The sequence below is a fragment of the Chamaea fasciata genome, unplaced genomic scaffold (genome assembly GCF_029207755.1).
Source record: "Chamaea fasciata isolate MVZ Bird 193981 ecotype frontalis unplaced genomic scaffold, bChaFas1.0.hap1 SCAF_451, whole genome shotgun sequence".
Lineage (NCBI taxonomy): Eukaryota > Metazoa > Chordata > Aves > Passeriformes > Sylviidae > Chamaea > Chamaea fasciata.
This window is the reverse complement of record NW_027094536.1, coordinates 59,736-79,876: the sequence shown is the minus strand read 5'-3', so window position 1 is coordinate 79,876 and position 20,141 is coordinate 59,736. Positions and strand designations below refer to the sequence as shown.

Here is a 20,141-nt window from a genome sequence, read left to right as displayed (position 1 = left end):
TTTGGGGCTGTTTTGGGGCTGTTTTGGGGCTGTTTTGGGGCTGTTTTTGGGGCTGTTTTGGGGCTGTTTTTGGGGCTGTTTTTGGGCTGTTTTGGGGTTGTTTTGGGGCTGTTTTGGGGCTGTTTTGGGGCTGTTTTGGGGCTGTTTTGGGGCTGTTTTGGGGCTGTTTTTGGGGTTGTTTTGGGGCTGTTTTGGGGCTGTTTTTGGGGTTGTTTTGGGGCTGTTTTGGGGCTGTTTTGGGGCTGTTTTTGGGGCTGTTTTTGGGGCTGTTTTGGGCTGTTTTTGGGGCTGTTTTGGGGCTGTTTTTGGGCTGTTTTGGGGCTGTTTTTGGGGCTGTTTTTGGGGCTGTTTTGGGGCTGTTTTGGGCTGTTTTTGGGCTGTTTTGGGGCTGTTTTTGGGGCTGTTTTTGGGGCTGTTTTTGGGGCTGTTTTTGGGCTGTTTTGGGGCTGTTTTGGGGCTGTTTTTGGGGCTGTTTTGGGGCTGTTTTTGGGCTGTTTTTGGGGCTGTTTTGGGGCTGTTTTTGGGCTGTTTTGGGGCTGTTTTGGGGCTGTTTTGGGGCTTGTTTTGGGGCTGTTTTTGGGCTGTTTTGGGGCTGTTTTGGGGCTGTTTTTGGGGCTGTTTTGGGGCTGTTTTTGGGGCTGTTTTGGGGCTGTTTTTGGGCTGTTTGGGGCTTGTTTTGGGGTTGTTTTGGGGCTGTTTTGGGGCTGTTTTGGGGCTGTTTTTGGGGCTGTTTTTGGGGCTGTTTTTGGGGCTGTTTTGGGGCTGTTTTGGGGCTGTTTTTGGGGCTGTTTTTGGGGCTGTTTTTGGGGTTGTTTTTGGGGCTGTTTTGGGCTGTTTTTGGGCTGTTTTTGGGTTGTTTTTGGGCTGTTTTTGGGGTTGTTTTTGGGGCTGTTTTGGGGCTGTTTTGGGGCTGTTTTGGGGCTGTTTTTGGGGCTGTTTTTGGGGCTGTTTTTGGGGCTGTTTTGGGGCTGTTTTGGGGCTGTTTTGGGGCTGTTTTTGGGGTTGTTTTTGGGGTTGTTTTGGGGCTGTTTTGGGGTTGTTTTGGGGTGTTTTGGGGCTGGTTTTGGGGCTGTTTTTGGGGCTGTTTTTGGGGGCTGTTTTGGGGCTGTTTTTGGGGCTGTTTTGGGGGCTGTTTTGGGGCTGTTTTGGGGCTGTTTTTGGGGCTGTTTTGGGGTTATTTTGGGGCTGTTTTGGGCCTGTTTTTGGGCTGGTTTTGGGGCTGTTTTGGGGCTGTTTTGGGGGCTGTTTTGGGGTTGTTTTTGGGGCTGTTTTTGGGGTTGTTTTGGGGCTGTTTTTGGGGCTGTTTTTGGGGTTGTTTTTGGGCTGTTTTTGGGGCTGTTTTTGGGGCTGTTTTGGGGCTGTTTTTGGGGCTGTTTTGGGGTTGTTTTGGGGCTGTTTTGGGGCTGTTTTTGGGGCTGTTTTTGGGGCTGTTTTGGGGCTGTTTTTGGGTTGTTTTGGGGGCTGTTTTTGGGCTGTTTTTGGGGCTGTTTTTGGGCTGTTTTTGGGGCTGTTTTGGGGCTGGTTTTGGGGCTGTTTTTGGGGCTGTTTTTGGGGTTGTTTTTGGGGCTGTTTTGGGGCTGTTTTTGGGCTGTTTTTGGGGCTGTTTTTGGGGCTGTTTTGGGGCTGTTTTTGGGGCTGTTTTGGGGTTGTTTTTGGGGCTGTTTTTGGGCTGTTTTGGGGCTGTTTTTGGGGCTGTTTTGGGGCTGTTTTGGGGCTGTTTTTGGGCTGTTTTGGGGCTGTTTTTGGGGTTGTTTTTGGGGCTGTTTTTGGCTGTTTTGGGGCTGTTTTTTGGGGCTGTTTTTGGGGTTGTTTTGGGGCTGTTTTGGGGTTGTTTTTGGGGCTGTTTTTGGGGCTGTTTTGGGGCTGTTTTGGGGCTGTTTTGGGGCTGTTTTGGGGCTGTTTTGGGGCTGTTTTGGGGTTGTTTTGGGGCTGTTTTTGGGGCTGTTTTGGGGCTGTTTTGGGGTTGTTTTGGGGCTGTTTTGGGGCTGTTTTTGGGCTGTTTTTGGGGCTGGTTTTGGGTTGTTTTGGGGCTGTTTTGGGGCTGTTTTGGGCTGTTTTGGGGTTGTTTTGGGGCTGTTTTTGGGGTTGTTTTGGGGCTGTTTTTGGGGCTGTTTTTGGGGCTGTTTTGGGCTGTTTTGGGGCTGGTTTTGGGGCTGTTTTGGGGCTGTTTTGGGGCTGTTTTTTGGGCTGTTTTTGGGGTTGTTTTGGGGCTGTTTTGGGGCTGTTTTTGGGGCTGTTTTTGGGCTGATTTGGGGTTGTTTTGGGGCTGTTTTGGGGCTGTTTTGGGGCTGTTTTTGGGGCTGTTTTGGGGCTGTTTTTGGGGCTGTTTTGGGCTGGTTTTGGGGCTGTTTTGGGGCTGTTTTTGGCTGTTTTGGGGCTGTTTTTTGGGCTGTTTTTGGGGTTGTTTTGGGGTTGTTTTGGGGCTGTTTTGGGGCTGTTTTGGGCTGTTTTTGGGGCTGTTTCGGGGTTCTTTTGGGGCTGGTTTTGGGGGTTTCGATCCCCAGTTTTTGGGGTCCCGCTGATTTTTGGGGCGCCCCCAGGCAGGGAACGTGTACCTGGCCGATTACGGGGTGCTGCAGGGGCTCCCCACGGCGCTCATCGACGGCCGCCCCACCTTCGTGGCCGCCCCGCTGTGCCTGCTGCACCAGCGGCCCGACGGCGAGCTGCGGCCCCTGGCCATACAGGTGAGGCCCCGGGACACACCTGGGGACCCCGAAATACACCTGGGGGCCTGAAAAACACACCTGGGGACCCAAAAAACACACCTGGGGACCCAAAAAATACACCTGGGGACTCCAAAAAATGCACCTGGGGGCCTGAAAAATACACCTGGGGACCCCGAAAATGCACCTGGGGACCCGAAAAATGCACCTGGAGACACCAAAAACACACCTGGGGACCCGAAAAATACACCTGGGGACCCCGAAAATGCACCTGGGGAGCCCAAAAATACACCTGGGGACCCGAAACACACCTGGGGACCCTGAAAATGCACCTGGGGACCCCGAAACACACCTGGGGACCCCGAAAATGCACCTGGGGACCCGGAAACACACCTGGGGGAGCCCAGAAACGGGGCGGGGGGGGAGAACCTGAAATTTGGGGGGCGGAGAGCGGGGGGGGGAGGGGTTTGGGAACCGATTTCGGGGTCCCCCTGGACAGTTTGGGGTTTTCCCGACGAACCTTTCGGGTTTCGGGGTGTCCCCGTGGACATTTCGGGGTCTCCACTCACATTTTGGGGTCCCCCTGACCTTTCGGGGTCCCCCCTGACCTTTCGCGGCCCCCCGACCTTTCGTGACCCCCCTGACCTTTCAGGGTGTCCCCGCTGACCTTTCATGACCCCGCTGACCTTTTGTGACCCCCCTGACCTTTCGTGACCCCCCTGACCTTCCATGACCCCCCTGACCTTTTGTGATCCCGCTGACCTTTCGCGACCCCCCTGACCTTTCATGACCCCCCTGACCTTTCGCGACCCCCCTGACCTTTCGCGACCCCCCTGACCTTTCATGACCCCCCTGACCTTTCGTGACCCCCCTGACCTTTCGTGACCCCTATGACCTTTCATGACCCCCCTGACCTTTCGCGACCCCCCTGACCTTTCATGACCCCCCTGACCTTTCGCGACCCCCCTGACCTTTCATGACCCCCCTGACCTTTCGCGACCCCCCTGACCTTTCGTGACCCCTCTGACCTTTCATGACCCCCCTGACCTTTCGCGACCCCCCTGACCTTTCGTGACCCCCCTGACCTTTCATGACCCCCCTGACCTTTCGCGACCCCCCTGACCTTTCATAACCCCCCTGACCTTTCGCGACCCCCCTGACCTTTCGCGACCCCCCTGACCTTTCGCGGCCCCCCTGACCTTTCGTGACCCCCCTGACCTTCCATGACCCCGCTGACCTTTCACGACCCCCCTGACCTTTCAGGATGTCCCCACTGACCTTTCGGGGTGTCCCCCTGACCTTTCGTGGCCCCCCTGACCTTCCGTGACCCCGCTGACCTTTCACGACCCCCCTGACCTTTCCTGACCCCCCTGACCTTTCGCGACCCCGCCTGACCTTTCGTGACCCCCCTGACCTTTCGCGACCCCGCTGACCTTCTGCGACCCCGCTGACCTTCAGTGACCCTGCTGACCTTCCGTGACCCCGCTGACCTTCCGTGACCCTGCTGACCTTCCGTGACCCTGCTGACCTTCCGTGACCCCCCTGACCTTTCATGACCTCCCTGACCTTTCATGACCCCCCTGACCTTTTGCAACCCCCCTGACCTTTCGCGACCCCCCTGACCTTTCATGACCCCGTTGACCTTTCGCGACCCCCCTGACCTTCCGTGACCCCCCTGACCTTCCGCGGCCCCCCCGACCTTCCGTGACCCCCCCGACCTTCCGCGACCCCTCTGACCTTTCGCGACCCCCCTGACCTTCCGTGACCCCTCTGACCTTTCGCGACCCCCCCGACCTTCCGCGACCCCCCTGACCTTCCGTGACCCCTCTGACCTTTCGCGACCCCCCTGACCTTCCGTGACCCCTCTGACCTTTCGCGACCCCCCCGACCTTCCGCGACCCCCCTGACCTTCCGTGACCCCCCTGACCTTCCGTGACCCCCCCGACCTTCCGCGGCCCCGCCGCCGCTCCGGTGTCCCCCGCAGCTGGCGCAGGCCCCGGGCCCCGAGGCGCCCATCTTCCTGCCCGGGGACCCGCCGTGGCTCTGGGCTCTGGCCAAGGCCTGGGTGCGCAGCGCCGAGTTCCAGGTGCACGAGGGGCTGACGCACCTGCTGCGCGCTCACCTGCTGGGCGAGGTGTTCGCCCTGGCCACGCTCAGGCAGCTGGCCCCGCAGCACCCCCTCTTCAAGGTACACACCCCAAAAAAAAACCCCCAAAACAAACCCCCCCCGGGCCCAAAAAGACCCAAAGAGCCCCGAAAAAACCCGCTCGGGGGAAAGGCGGAGCCCCCCGAAAAACCACCAGCGAAAAACCCGAACGCGAAAAGATCCCCGCCCGGAAAAAACCCGAAAAATTCAGCCTGAAACACGCAAGGCGAAAAACCCGAACCCCAAAAACCCCAAAAACTCCAAAAACTCCAAAAACCCCAAAAAACCCGACCCCAAAAACCCCAAAAACCCCAAAAAACCCCAAAAACCCGACCCCAAAAAATCCCAAAACCCCAAAAACCCGACCCCAAAAACCCCAAAACCCCCAAAAACCCGACCCCAAAAACTCCAAAAACCCCAAAAACTCCAAAAACCCCAAAAACCCGACCCCAAAAACCCCAAAAACCCCCATAAACCCCAAAAACCCCAAAAACCCGACCCCAAAAAATCCCAAAACCCCATAAAACCCGACCCCAAAAACCCCAAAACCCCCAAAAACCCGACCCCAAAAACCCCAAAAACCCCCAAAAACCCCAAAACCCCCAAAAACCCGAACCCCAAAAACCCCAAAAACCCCAAAAACTCCAAAAACCCCAAAAACCCGACCCCAAAAAATCCCAAAACCCCATAAAACCCCAACTCCAAAAACCCCCAAAACCCCAAAACCCCCAACACCAAAATCGCCAACACCAAAACCCCAAAACCCCAAAACCCCGACCCCAAAAACCCCCAAAACCCCAAAAACCCGAACCCCAAGAAGACCCCGCCCTAAAAACCCCGCCCCCAAACGCCCCCGCCCCCACAAAACCCCGCCCCCCAAAAAACCAACCCCAAAAATCCCCGAGCCCCAAAATTCCCGCCCGAAAAACCCAACCCCGAGACCCCCTCCCCATTCCCGGGTGCCCCCTCCCCATTCCCGGTCCCCCCATTTCCGGTCCCCGTTCCCGTTCCCCCGTTCCCGTTCCCCCGTTCCCGTTCCCCCGTTCCCGTTCCCCCGTTCCCGGTCCCCGTTCCCGGTCCCCCGTTCCCGTTCCCCCGTTCCCGTTCCCCCGTTCCCCGTTCCCGTTCCCCCGTTCCCGTTCCCGTTCCCCCGTTCCCGTTCCCGTTCCCCCGTTCCCGTTCCCCCGTTCCCGTTCCCCCGTTCCCCGTTCCCGTTCCCCCGTTCCCGTTCCCGTTCCCCCGTTCCCGTTCCCGTTTCCCCGTTCCCGTTCCCCCGTTCCCGGTCCCCGTTCCCGTTCCCCCGTTCCCGTTCCCCGTTCCCGTTCCCCATTCCCGTTCCCCCATTCCCGTTCCCCCGTTCCCGTTCCCCCGTTCCCGTTCCCCGTTCCCGTTCCCCATTCCCGTTCCCCCGTTCCCGGTCCCCGTTCCCGGTCCCCGTTCCCGTTCCCCCGTTCCCGTTCCCCCATTCCCGTTCCCGTTCCCCCGTTCCCATTCCCCCGTTCCCGTTCCCCCGTTCCCCCGTTCCCGTCCCCCCGTTCCCGTTCCCGTTTCCCCGTTCCCGTTCCCCGTTCCCGTTCCCCCGTTCCCGGTCTCCGTTCCCGTTCCCCCGTTCCCGTTCCCCCGTTCCCGTTCCCCATTCCCGTTCCCCGTTCCCGTCCCCCCGTTCCCGTTCCCGTTCCCCGTTCCCGGTCCCCGTTCCCGGTCCCCCATTCCCCCGTTCCCGTTCCCCCGTTCCCCCGTTCCCGTTCCCCGTTCCCGTTCCCCCGTTCCCGTTCCCCGTTCCCGTTCCCCCATTCCCGTTCCCCCGTTCCCGTTCCCCGTTCCCGTTCCCCCGTTCCCGTTCCCCCGTTCCCGTCCCCCGTTCCCGGTCCCCCATTCCCCCGTTCCCGTTCCCCCGTTCCCGTTCCCGTTCCCCGTTCCCGTTCCCCGTTCCCGGTCCCCCGTTCCCGTTCCCCCGTTCCCGGTCCCCGTTCCCGTTCCCCGTTCCCGTTCCCCGTTCCCGTTCCCCCGTTCCCGTTCCCCCGTTCCCCCGTTCCCGTTCCCCATTCCCGTTCCCCGTTCCCATTCCCCCGTTCCCGGTCCCCGTTCCCGTTCCCCCATTCCCGTTCCCGTTCCCCCGTTCCCCCGTTCCCGTTCCCCGTTCCCGTTCCCCCGTTCCCGTTCCCGTTCCCCCATTCCCGTTCCCGTTCCCCCATTCCCGTTCCCGTTCCCCGTTCCCGTTCCCCGTTCCCATTCCCCCGTTCCCGGTCCCCGGTCCCGCTCTCACCGTCCCCGTCCCGCAGCTGCTGGTTCCGCACACGCGGTTCACGGTGCAGATCGGGGCCCTGGCCCGGCGCTTCCTCATCAACCCCGGCGGGGTCTTCGACAGGGTCCGTGCGGGGGGCGGGGCTCGGGGGGCTCCGGGGTGTTCCCAGAGGGGTTTGGGCGGGGTTTGGGCGGGGTTTGGGCGGATTTGGGCGGGGTTTGGGCGGGGTTTGGGCGGATTTGGGCGGGGTTTGGATGGATTTGGGCGGGGTTTGGGTGGATTTGGGCGGGATTTGGGCGGGGTTTGGATGGATTTGGGCGGGGTTCGGGCGGGGTTTGGGTGATTTGGGCGGGATTTGGGTTGATTTGGGCGGAGTTTGGGTGATTTGGGCGGGGTTTGGATGGATCTGGGCGGGGTTTGGGTTGATTTGGGCGGGGTTCGGGCGAGGTTTGGGTTGATTTGGGCGGGGTTTGGGTGATTTGGGCGGGGTTTGGGCGGGGTTTGGGTTGATTTGGGCGGGGTTCGGGCGGGGTTTGGGTGATTTGGGCGGGGTTTGGGTGATTTGGGCGGGGTTTGGGTTGATTTGGGCGGGACTTGGCTGGATTTGGGCGGGGTTTGGCTGGATTTGGGCGGGGTTTGGTTGATTTGGGCGGGGTTTGGGTTGATTTGGGCGGGGTTTGTGCGGGTTTTGGGCGGGAATCCCGGGATTCCGGTGGGATGGGGTGGCACCGTCGTGTCCCCCGTGTCCCCTGTGTCCCCAGGCGGTGGCGCTGGGCCGGCGCGGGCTGCTGGCGCTGGTGGGCGGGGTTTGTGTTGATTTGGGCGGGGTTTGGGTGGATTTGGGCGGGGTTTGGGTGATTTGGGCGGGGTTTGGGTGATTTTTGCGGGGTTTGTGCGGGTTTTGGGCAGGAATCCCGGGATTCCGGTGGGATGGGGTGGCACCGTCGTGTCCCCCGTGTCCCCTGTGTCCCCAGGCGGTGGCGCTGGGCCGGCGCGGGCTGCTGGCGCTGGTGGGCGGGGTTTGTGTTGATTTGGGCGGGGTTTGGTTGATTTGGGCGGGGTTTGGGTTGATTTGGGCGGGGTTTGTGCGGGTTTTGGGCGGGAATTCCGGGATTTCAGTGGGATGGGGTGGCACCGTCGTGTCCCCCGTGTCCCCTGTGTCCCCAGGCGGTGGCGCTGGGCCGGCGCGGGCTGCTGGCGCTGGTGGCGCGGGGGCTGCGGGCGCTGCGCTGGCGCTCGCTGGTGCTGCCGCGGGACCTGCGGCACCGCGGGGTGACCGCCACCAAGGGCCACCACTTCGGCTGCGACGCCACCAAGGTGTGGAGGGCCATCCGCAGGTGGGCGCACACCTGGGGACACCTGGGAGCCCCCAATGAGGCCCCAGTGATGGCCCCAGTGTCCCCCCCGTCCCCAGGTGTGTCTCAGGTGTGCTCTCCCCCCCTGTCCCCAGGTGTGTCTCAGGTGTGCTCTCCCCCGTCCCCAGGTGTGTCTCAGGTGTGCTCTCCCCCGTCCCCAGGTGTGTCTCAGGTGTGCTCTCCCCCCCATCCCCAGGTGTGTCTCAGGTGTGCTCTCCCCTGTCCCCAGGTGTGTCTCAGGTGTGCTCTCCCCCGTCCCCAGGTGTGTCTCAGGTGTGCTCTCCCCTGTCCCCAGGTGTGTCTCAGGTGTGCTCTCCCCCGTCCCCAGGTGTGTCTCAGGTGTGCTCTCCCCTGTCCCCAGGTGTGTCTCAGGTGTGCTCTCCCCCATCCCCAGGTGTGTCTCAGGTGTGCTCTCCCCCCCTGTCCCCAGGTGTGTCTCAGGTGTGCTCTCCCCTGTCCCCAGGTTTGTCTCAGGTGTGCTCTCCCCTGTCCCCAGGTGTGTCTCAGGTGTGCTCTCCCCCCCTGTCCCCAGGTGTGTCTCAGGTGTGCTCTCCCCTGTCCCCAGGTTTGTCTCAGGTGTGCTCTCCCCTGTCCCCAGGTGTGTCTCAGGTGTGCTCTCCCCTGTCCCCAGGTGTGTCTCAGGTGTGCTCTCCCCCCCTGTCCCCAGGTGTGTCTCAGGTGTGCTCTCCCCCGTCCCCAGGTGTGTCTCAGGTGTGCTCTCCCCTGTCCCCAGGTGTGTCTCAGGTGTGCTCTCCCCTGTCCCCAGGTGTGTCTCAGGTGTGCTCTCCCCCCCTGTCCCCAGGTGTGTCTCAGGTGTGCTCTCCCCCGTCCCCAGGTGTGTCTCAGGTGTGCTCTCCCCTGTCCCCAGGTTTGTCTCAGGTGTGCTCTCCCCCCCTGTCCCCAGGTGTGTCTCAGGTGTGCTCTCCCCTGTCCCCAGGTTTGTCTCAGGTGTGCTCTCTCTCTATTACCTGTCTGACGACGCCGTCCGGGCCGACCCCGAGCTCCAGGCCTGGGTGGGGGAGATCTTCCACTGCGGATTCCTGGGCCGGCGCCGCTCAGGTGAGGCTGGGACACACCTGGGGGGACACCTGGAGGGGACGGGGGGGCACAGGTGACAGCTCAGGTGGGGGTCCCTGTCCCCTGGGTGACCCCAGGGTGACCCCAGGGTGACCTTGGCTGACCCCTGACCCCGTGGCCGCAGGTGTCCCGTCCCGCCTGGACACGGTGCGCGGCCTGGTCACCTTTGTCACCACCGTCATCTACACCTGCTCCGCCCACCACGCGGCCACCAACAGCGGCCAGGTCAGCCTGACCCCTGACCCCTGACCCCTGACCCCTGACCCCTGACCTCCGGGGTCTGACACCTTTGGGGTCCCTGTTCCATGTTTGGGGTCAGTCTCTCTCAGTTTGGGGTCCCTGTTCCATGTTTGGGGTCAGTCTCTCTCAGTTTGGGGTCCCTGTTCCGTGTTTGGGGTCAGTCTCTCTCAGTTTGGGGTCCCTGTTCCGTGTTTGGGGTCAGTCTCTCTCAGTTTGGGGTCCCTGTTCCGTGTTTGGGGTCAGTCTCTCTCACTTTGGGGTCCCTGTTCCATGTTTGGGGTCAGTCTCTCTCAGTTTGGGGTCCCTGTTCCGTTTTGGGGTCAGTCTCTCTCAGTTTGGGGTCCCTGTTCCGTTTTGGGGTCAGTCTCTCTCACTTTGGGGTCCCTGTTCCATGTTTGGGGTCAGTCTCTCTCAGTTTGGGGTCCCTGTTCCGTGTTTGGGGTCAGTCTCTCTCAGTTTGGGGTCCCTGTTCCGTTTTGGGGTCAGTCTCTCTCAGTTTGGGGTCCCTGTTCCATGTTTGGGGTCAGTCTCTCTCAGTTTGGGGTCCCTGTTCCATGTTTGGGGTCAGTCTCTCTCAGTTTGGGGTCCCTGTTCCGTGTTTGGGGTCAGTCTCTCTCAGTTTGGGGTCCCTGTTCCGTTTTGGGGTCAGTCTCTCTCACTTTGGGGTCCCTGTTCCATGTTTGGGGTCAGTCTCTCTCAGTTTGGGGTCCCTGTTCCGTGTTTGGGGTCAGTCTCTCTCACTTTGGGGTCCCTGTTCCATGTTTGGGGTCAGTCTCTCTCAGTTTGGGGTCCCTGTTCCATGTTTGGGGTCAGTCTCTCTCAGTTTGGGGTCCCTGTTCCATGTTTGGGGTCAGTCTCTCAGTTTGGGGTCCCTGTTCCATGTTTGGGGTCAGTCTCTCTCAGTTTGGGGTCCCTGTTCCGTGTTTGGGGTCAGTCTCTCTCAGTTTGGGGTCCCTGTTCCGTTTTGGGGTCAGTCTCTCTCAGTTTGGGGTCCCTGTTCCGTGTTTGGGGTCAGTCTCTCTCACTTTGGGGTCCCTGTTCCATGTTTGGGGTCAGTCTCTCTCAGTTTGGGGTCCCTGTTCCATGTTTGGGGTCAGTCTCTCTCAGTTTGGGGTCCCTGTTCCATGTTTGGGGTCAGTCTCTCTCAGTTTGGGGTCCCTGTTCCGTGTTTGGGGTCAGTCTCTCTCAGTTTGGGGTCCCTGTTCCGTTTTGGGGTCAGTCTCTCTCAGTTTGGGGTCCCTGTTCCATGTTTGGGGTCAGTCTCTCTCAGTTTGGGGTCCCTGTTCCATGTTTGGGGTCAGTCTCTCTCAGTTTGGGGTCCCTGTTCCATGTTTGGGGTCAGTCTCTCTCAGTTTGGGGTCCCTGTTCCATGTTTGGGGTCAGTCTCTCTCAGTTTGGGGTCCCTGTTCCATGTTTGGGGTCAGTCTCTCTCAGTTTGGGGTCCCTGTTCCGTGTTTGGGGTCAGTCTCTCTCAGTTTGGGGTCCCTGTTTCATGTTTGGGGTCAGTCTCTCAGTTTGGGGTCCCTGTTCCGTGTTTGGGGTCAGTCTCTCTCAGTTTGGGGTCCCTGTTCTGTTTTGGGGTCAGTCTCTCTCAGTTTGGGGTCCCTGTTCCGTGTTTGGGGTCAGTCTCTCTCACTTTGGGGTCCCTGTTCCATGTTTGGGGTCAGTCTCTCTCACTTTGGGGTCCCTGTTCCATGTTTGGGGTCAGTCTCTCTCAGTTTGGGGTCCCTGTTCCATGTTTGGGGTCAGTCTCTCTCAGTTTGGGGTCCCTGTTCCGTGTTTGGGGTCAGTCTCTCTCAGTTTGGGGTCCCTGTTCCATGTTTGGGGTCAGTCTCTCTCAGTTTGGGGTCCCTGTTCCGTTTTGGGGTCAGTCTCTCAGTTTGGGGTCCCTGTTCCATGTTTGGGGTCAGTCTCTCTCAGTTTGGGGTCCCTGTTCCGTTTTGGGGTCAGTCTCTCTCAGTTTGGGGTCCCTGTTCCATGTTTGGGGTCAGTCTCTCTCAGTTTGGGGTCCCTGTTCCGTTTTGGGGTCAGTCTCTCTCAGTTTGGGGTCCCTGTTCCATGTTTGGGGTCAGTCTCTCTCAGTTTGGGGTCCCTGTTCCGTGTTTGGGGTCAGTCTCTCTCAGTTTGGGGTCCCTGTTCCATGTTTGGGGTCAGTCTCTCAGTTTGGGGTCCCTGTTCCATGTTTGGGGTCAGTCTCTCTCAGTTTGGGGTCCCTGTTCCATGTTTGGGGTCAGTCTCTCTCAGTTTGGGGTCCCTGTTCCATGTTTGGGGTCAGTCTCTCTCAGTTTGGGGTCCCTGTTCTGTTTTGGGGTCAGTCTCTCTCAGTTTGGGGTCCCTGTTCCATGTTTGGGGTCAGTCTCTCTCAGTTTGGGGTCCCTGTTCCGTGTTTGGGCTCAGTCTCTCTCAGTTTGGGGTCCCTGTTCCGTTTTGGGGTCAGTCTCTCTCAGTTTGGGGTCCCTGTTCCGTGTTTGGGGTCAGTCTCTCTCAGTTTGGGGTCCCTGTTCCGTGTTTGGGGTCAGTCTCTCTCAGTTTGGGGTCCCTGTTCCGTTTTGGGGTCAGTCTCTCTCAGTTTGGGGTCCCTGTTCCATGTTTGGGGTCAGTCTCTCTCAGTTTGGGGTCCCTGTTCCATGTTTGGGGTCAGTCTCTCAGTTTGGGGTCCCTGTTCCGTGTTTGGGGTCAGTCTCTCAGTTTGGGGTCCCTGTTCCGTGTTTGGGGTCAGTCTCTCAGTTTGGGGTCCCTGTTCCGTTTTGGGGTCAGTCTCTCTCAGTTTGGGGTCCCTGTTCCGTGTTTGGGGTCAGTCTCTCAGTTTGGGGTCCCTGTTCCGTGTTTGGGGTCAGTCTCTCTCAGTTTGGGGTCCCTGTTCCGTGTTTGGGGTCAGTCTCTCAGTTTGGGGTCCCTGTTCCGTGTTTGGGGTCAGTCTCTCAGTTTGGGGTCCCTGTTCCGTGTTTGGGGTCAGTCTCTCTCAGTTTGGGGTCCCTGTTCCGTGTTTGGGGTCAGTCTCTCTCAGTTTGGGGTCCCTGTTCCGTGTTTGGGGTCAGTCTCTCAGTTTGGGGTCCCTGTTCCGTGTTTGGGGTCAGTCTCTCAGTTTGGGGTCCCTGTTCCGTGTTTGGGGTCAGTCTCTCAGTTTGGGGTCCCTGTTCCGTTTTGGGGTCAGTCTCTCTCAGTTTGGGGTCCCTGTTCCGTGTTTGGGGTCAGTCTCTCTCAGTTTGGGGTCCCTGTTCCATGTTTGGGGTCAGTCTCTCTCAGTTTGGGGTCCCTGTTCCGTTTTGGGGTCAGTCTCTCAGTTTGGGGTCCCTGTTCCATGTTTGGGGTCAGTCTCTCTCAGTTTGGGGTCCCTGTTCCATGTTTGGGGTCAGTCTCTCTCAGTTTGGGGTCCCTGTTCCGTGTTTGGGGTCAGTCTCTCTCAGTTTGGGGTCCCTGTTCCGTGTTTGGGGTCAGTCTCTCTCACTTTGGGGTCCCTGTTCCGTGTTTGGGGTCAGTCTCTCTCAGTTTGGGGTCCCTGTTCCGTTTTGGGGTCAGTCTCTCTCAGTTTGGGGTCCCTGTTCCGTTTTGGGGTCAGTCTCTCTCAGTTTGGGGTCCCTGTTCCGTTTTGGGGTCAGTCTCTCTCAGTTTGGGGTCCCTGTTCCGTTTTGGGGTCAGTCTCTCTCAGTTTGGGGTCCCTGTTCCGTGTTTGGGGTCAGTCTCTCTCAGTTTGGGGTCCCTGTTCCATGTTTGGGGTCAGTCTCTCAGTTTGGGGTCCCTGTTCCATGTTTGGGGTCAGTCTCTCTCAGTTTGGGGTCCCTGTTCCATGTTTGGGGTCAGTCTCTCTCAGTTTGGGGTCCCTGTTCCATGTTTGGGGTCAGTCTCTCTCAGTTTGGGGTCCCTGTTCCGTGTTTGGGGTCAGTCTCTCTCAGTTTGGGGTCCCTGTTCCGTGTTTGGGGTCAGTCTCTCTCAGTTTGGGGTCCCTGTTCCGTGTTTGGGGTCAGTCTCTCTCAGTTTGGGGTCCCTGTTCCATGTTTGGGGTCAGTCTCTCTCAGTTTGGGGTCCCTGTTCCATGTTTGGGGTCAGTCTCTCTCAGTTTGGGGTCCCTGTTCCATGTTTGGGGTCAGTCTCTCTCAGTTTGGGGTCCCTGTTCCGTGTTTGGGGTCAGTCTCTCTCAGTTTGGGGTCCCTGTTCCGTTTTGGGGTCAGTCTCTCTCAGTTTGGGGTCCCTGTTCCGTTTTGGGGTCAGTCTCTCTCAGTTTGGGGTCCCTGTTCCATGTTTGGGGTCAGTCTCTCAGTTTGGGGTCCCTGTTCCATGTTTGGGGTCAGTCTCTCTCACTTTGGGGTCCCTGTTCCATGTTTGGGGTCAGTCTCTCAGTTTGGGGTCCCTGTTCCGTTTTGGGGTCAGTCTCTCTCAGTTTGGGGTCCCTGTTCCATGTTTGGGGTGAGTCTCTCTCAGTTTGGGGTCCCTGTTCCATGTTTGGGGTCAGTCTCTCTCAGTTTGGGGTCCCTGTTCCGTTTTGGGGTCAGTCTCTCAGTTTGGGGTCCCTGTTCCATGTTTGGGGTCAGTCTCTCTCAGTTTGGGGTCCCTGTTCCGTTTTGGGGTCAGTCTCTCTCAGTTTGGGGTCCCTGTTCCGTTTTGGGGTCAGTCTCTCTCAGTTTGGGGTCCCTGTTCCGTTTTGGGGTCAGTCTCTCTCAGTTTGGGGTCCCTGTTCCGTTTTGGGGTCAGTCTCTCTCAGTTTGGGGTCCCTGTTCCATGTTTGGGGTCAGTCTCTCTCAGTTTGGGGTCCCTGTTCTGTTTTGGGGTCAGTCTCTCTCAGTTTGGGGTCCCTGTTCCGTTTTGGGGTCAGTCTCTCTCAGTTTGGGGTCCCTGTTCCGTGTTTGGGGTCAGTCTCTCTCACTTTGGGGTCCCTGTTCCATGTTTGGGGTCAGTCTCTCTCACTTTGGGGTCCCTGTTCCATGTTTGGGGTCAGTCTCTCTCAGTTTGGGGTCCCTGTTCCATGTTTGGGGTCAGTCTCTCTCAGTTTGGGGTCCCTGTTCCGTGTTTGGGGTCAGTCTCTCTCAGTTTGGGGTCCCTGTTCCGTGTTTGGGGTCAGTCTCTCTCAGTTTGGGGTCCCTGTTCCATGTTTGGGGTCAGTCTCTCTCAGTTTGGGGTCCCTGTTCCGTGTTTGGGGTCAGTCTCTCAGTTTGGGGTCCCTGTTCCATGTTTGGGGTCAGTCTCTCTCAGTTTGGGGTCCCTGTTCCGTTTTGGGGTCAGTCTCTCTCAGTTTGGGGTCCCTGTTCTGTTTTGGGGTCAGTCTCTCTCAGTTTGGGGTCCCTGTTCCGTTTTGGGGTCAGTCTCTCTCAGTTTGGGGTCCCTGTTCCGTTTTGGGGTCAGTCTCTCTCAGTTTGGGGTCCCTGTTCCATGTTTGGGGTCAGTCTCTCTCAGTTTGGGGTCCCTGTTCCGTGTTTGGGGTCAGTCTCTCTCAGTTTGGGGTCCCTGTTCCGTGTTTGGGGTCAGTCTCTCTCAGTTTGGGGTCCCTGTTCCATGTTTGGGGTCAGTCTCTCTCAGTTTGGGGTCCCTGTTCCGTTTTGGGGTCAGTCTCTCAGTTTGGGGTCCCTGTTCCGTGTTTGGGGTCAGTCTCTCTCAGTTTGGGGTCCCTGTTCCGTGTTTGGGGTCAGTCTCTCTCAGTTTGGGGTCCCTGTTCCGTTTTGGGGTCAGTCTCTCTCAGTTTGGGGTCCCTGTTCCGTTTTGGGGTCAGTCTCTCTCAGTTTGGGGTCCCCGTGTCTGATTTTGGGGTCCCGGTTCCATTTTCGGGGTCAGTTTGAGCTCTCGGCGTTCCCCCCGAACGCCCCGGCCGCCATGCGCCGTCCCCCGCCGCGCTCCAAGGCCGCCGTGTCCGAGCGGGAATTCCTGGAGGCGCTGCCGGCCATGAACACCACGGCCACGGTGCTGGCCGTGCTCTGGGTGCTGCGGAACGAGCCCATGGACATGGTGAGAGCCCTCGCCGGAATGTCCCGGCCCAAACCAACCCAAAACCAGCCCAAACCAACCCAAACCAGCCCAAACCAACCCAAACCAACCCAAACCAACCCAAACCAACCTGAAACCAACCCAAACCAACCCAAACCAACCCAAACCAACCCAAACCAACCCAAACCAGCCCAAACCACCCCAAACCCACCCAAACCAACCCAAACCAACCCAAACCAACCCAAACCAACCCAAACCAACCCAAACCAACCCAAACCAACCCAAACCAACCCAAACCAACCCAAACCAACCCAAACCAACCCAAACCAGCCCAAACCAACCCAAACCAGCCCAAACCACCCCAAACCCACCCAAACCAACCCAAACCAACCCAAACCAACCCAAACCAACCCAAACCAGCCCAAACCAACCCAAACCAACCCAAACCAACCCAAACCAACCCAAACCAAACGAACCAACCCCAAACCAACCCGAAATCAACCCAAACCAACCCAAACCAACCAAAACCAGCCCAAACCAACCCAAACCAACCCAAACCAACCCAAACCAACCCAAACCAACCAAAACCAGCCCAAACCAACCCAAACCAACCCAAACCAACCCAAACCAGCCCAAACCAACCCAAACCAACCCAAACCAACCCAAACCAACCTGAAACCAACCCAAACCAGCCCAAACCAACCCAAACCAACCAAACCAACCCAAACCAACCAAACCAACCCAAACTAACCCAAACCAGCCCAAACCAACCCAAACCAACCTGAAACCAACCCAAACCAACCCAAACCAACCCAAACCAAACAAACCAACCCCAAACCAACCCAAAACCTACCGAAACCAACCCAAACCAGCCCAAACCAGCCCAAACCAACCCAAACCAACCCAAACCAACCCAAACCAGCCCAAACCAGCCCAAACCAGCCCAAACCAACCCAAACCAACCCAAACCCGCCCAAACCAACCCAAACCAGCCCAAACCAACCTGAAACCAACCCAAACCAGCCCAAACCAACCTGAAACCAACCCAAACCAGCCCAAACCACCCCAAACCCACCCAAACCAACCCAAACCAACCCAAACCAACCCAAACCAACCCAAACCAACCCAAACCAACCCAAACCAACCCAAACCAACCCAAACCAACCCAAACCAGCCCAAACCAACCTGAAACCAACCCAAACCAGCCCAAACCAACCCAAACCAACCTGAAACCAACCCAAACCAGCCCAAACCACCCCAAACCCACCCAAACCAACCCAAACCAACCCAAACCAACCCAAACCAACCCAAACCAACCCAAACCAACCCAAACCAACCCAAACCAACCCAAACCAACCCAAACCAGCCCAAACCAACCTGAAACCAACCCAAACCAGCCCAAACCACCCCAAACCCACCCAAACCAACCCAAACCAACCCAAACCAGCCCAAACCAACCCAAACCAACCCAAACCAACCCAAACCAACCCAAACCAAACGAACCAACCCCAACCAACACCGAAATCAACCCAAACCAACCCAAACCAACCAAAACCAGCCCAAACCAACCCAAACCAACCCAAACCAACCCAAACCAACCCAAACCAACCAAAACCAGCCCAAACCAACCAAACCAACCCAAACCAACCCAAACCAACCCAAACCAAACGAACCAACCCCAAACCAACCCGAAATCAACCCAAACCAACCCAAACCAACCCAAACCAACCCAAACCAGCCCAAACCAACCCAAACCAACCCAAACCAACCCAAACCAACCTGAAACCAACCCAAACCAGCCCAAACCAACCCAAACCCACCCAAACCAACCCAAACCAACCCAAACCAACCCAAACCAACCCAAACCAACCCAAACCAACCCAAACCAACCCAAACCAACCCAAACCAACCCAAACCAACCCAAACCCACCCAAACCAACCCAAACCAACCCAAACCAGCCCAAACCAACCCAAACCCACCCAAACCAACCCAAACCAACCCAAACCAGCCCAAACCAACCCAAACCAACCCAAACCAACCCAAACCAACCAAACCAACCCAAACCAACCAAACCAACCCAAACTAACCCAAACCAGCCCAAACCAACCCAAACCAACCTGAAACCAACCCAAACCAACCCAAACCAACCCAAACCAAACAAACCAACCCCAAACCAACCCAAAACCTACCGAAACCAACCCAAACCAGCCCAAACCAACCCAAACCAACCCAAACCAACCCAAACCAGCCCAAACCAGCCCAAACCAGCCCAACCAACCAACCACCAAACCAACCCAAACCAACCCCAAACCAACCCAAACCAGCCAACCAGCCAACCAGCCCAAACCAACCCAAACCAACCCAAACCAACCCAAACCAACCCAAACCAACCCAAACCAGCCCAAACCAACCCAAACCAACCAAACCAACCCAAACCAACCCAACCAACCCAAACCAGCCCAAACCAGCCCAAACCAACCCAAACCAGCCCAAACCAACCCAAACCAACCCAAACCAACTCAAACCCCATGGGCCTGTTGTGTCCCCCATGTCCCTGTGCTCCCAGTTAATCCCAGTTAACCCCAGTTAATCCCAGTTAATCCCAATTAATCCCAGTTCACGTCCCCGCTGTCCCACAGCGCCCCCTGGGGCATTACCCCAGCGCTCCCAGTTAATCCCAGTTAACCCCAGTTAATCCCAGTTCACGTCCCCCGCTGTCCCACAGCGCCCCCCTGGGGCATTACCCCAGCGCTCCCAGTTAATCCCAGTCAATCCCAGTTAATCCCAGTTCACGTCCCCGCTGTCCCACAGCGCCCCCTGGGGCATTACCCCAGCGCTCCCAGTTAATCCCAGTTAACCCCAGTTAATCCCAGTTCACGTCCCCCGCTGTCCCACAGCGCCCCCTGGGGCATTACCCCAGCGCTCCCAGTTAATCCCAGTCAATCCCAGTTAATCCCAGTTCACGTCCCCGCTGTCCCACAGCGCCCCCTGGGGCATTACCCGGAGCGGCACTTCACGGAGCGCGCCCCCCGGCGGCTGATGCGGCGCTTCCGGCGGCGGCTGCGGCGGATTTCCCGCGAGATCCAGGCCCGGAACGCGGGGCTGGAGAGACCCTACCCCTACCTGGACCCCCAGAACATCGAGAACAGCGTGGCCATCTGAGAGGCCCCGAAACAGCCCGAAATCACCCCAAAAACTGCCCCAGAATATCCCCGAAATCTGCCAGAAAACCGGCCCGAGATCACCCCAAAATCACCACAAAAATACCCCCAAATCAGCCAAAAATCACCCCAAAATCACCACAAAAATACCCCAAAATCAGCCAAAAAACACCCCAAAATCAGCCCCAAAATATCCCCGAAATCAGCCAGAAAACCGGCCCGAGATCACCCCAAAATCGCCACAAAAATCACCACAAAATCAGCCCAAAATCAGCCAAAAAACCGGCCCGAAATCACCACAAAATCGCCACAAAAACACCCCAATATGAGCCGAAAATCACCCCAAAATCAGCCCCAAAATATCCCCGAAACCAGCCAAAAAACCGGCCCGAAATCACCACAAAATCACCACAAAAACACCCCAAAATCAGCCAAAAAACACCCCAAAATCAGCCCCAAAATATCCCCGAAATCAGCCAGAAAACCGGCCCGAAATCACCCCAAAATCACCACAAAATCAGCCCAAAATCAACCAAAAAACACCCCAAAATCAGCCCCAAAATATCCCCGAAACCAGCCAAAAAACCGGCCCGAAATCACCCCAAAATCAGCCCAAAATCCGCCTTCCGGGGACCCCCAGAACATCGAGAACGGCGTGGGCCGTACGAGCCCAAAATACCCCAAAATCACCCCAAAAAACAGCCGGAAAAACACCCAAAAAATCACCCAAAAAACCTGCCCGAAATCGCTCCAAAATATCCCCAAAATCACCCAAAATAGGCCGAAATCACCCCAAAAATACCCCGAAATCGCTCCAAGATATCCCCAAAATCACCCAAAAATACAAAAAAAAACCCCGCCCCAAAATCCCCCAAAATTCCCCCAAAATTCCCCAGAACATCCCCCCGACATCGGGACCAGCGTCGCCTTGAGGAGACGTCTCCAGTATTGCACTGGGCTCTACTGGGAGCCGGGACTGGGGTGGACTGGGCTGTACTGGGAGCCGGGACTGGTGTGGACTGGGCTGTACTGGGAACCAGGACTGGTTTGTACTGGGAGCCAGTACTGGTCTGTACTGGGAGCCGGGACTGGTGTGGACTGGGCTGTACTGGGAGCCGGGACTGGTGTGGACTGGGCTGTACTGGGAGCCGGGACTGGGCTGTACTGGGAGCTGGTACTGGGCTGTACTGGGAGTCGGGACTGGTGTGGACTGGTCTGTACTGGGGGACTGGGCTGTACTGGGAACCGGGACTGGGCTGTACTGGGAGCCGGGACTGGTGTGGACTGGGCTGTACTGGGAGCCGGGACTGGGCTGTACTGGGAGCTGGTACTGGGCTGTA

General features: G+C 58.0%; 1 protein-coding gene across 1 annotated transcript; it reads left to right on the top strand.

The window, feature by feature from the left end:
* Window positions 1–2,528: 2,528 nt before the first annotated feature.
* On the top strand, window positions 2,529–20,022 carry LOC136305497 (polyunsaturated fatty acid lipoxygenase ALOX15B-like; the record flags this gene model as incomplete). Its single annotated transcript, XM_066208743.1, has 8 exons — window positions 2,529–2,684; window positions 4,648–4,851; window positions 7,092–7,178; window positions 8,222–8,391; window positions 9,347–9,468; window positions 9,611–9,711; window positions 15,490–15,660; window positions 18,623–20,022. Coding segments are annotated over 8 exons (1,191 nt in total), but the record flags the coding sequence as incomplete, so codon positions are not given.
* Window positions 20,023–20,141: the final 119 nt, after the last annotated feature.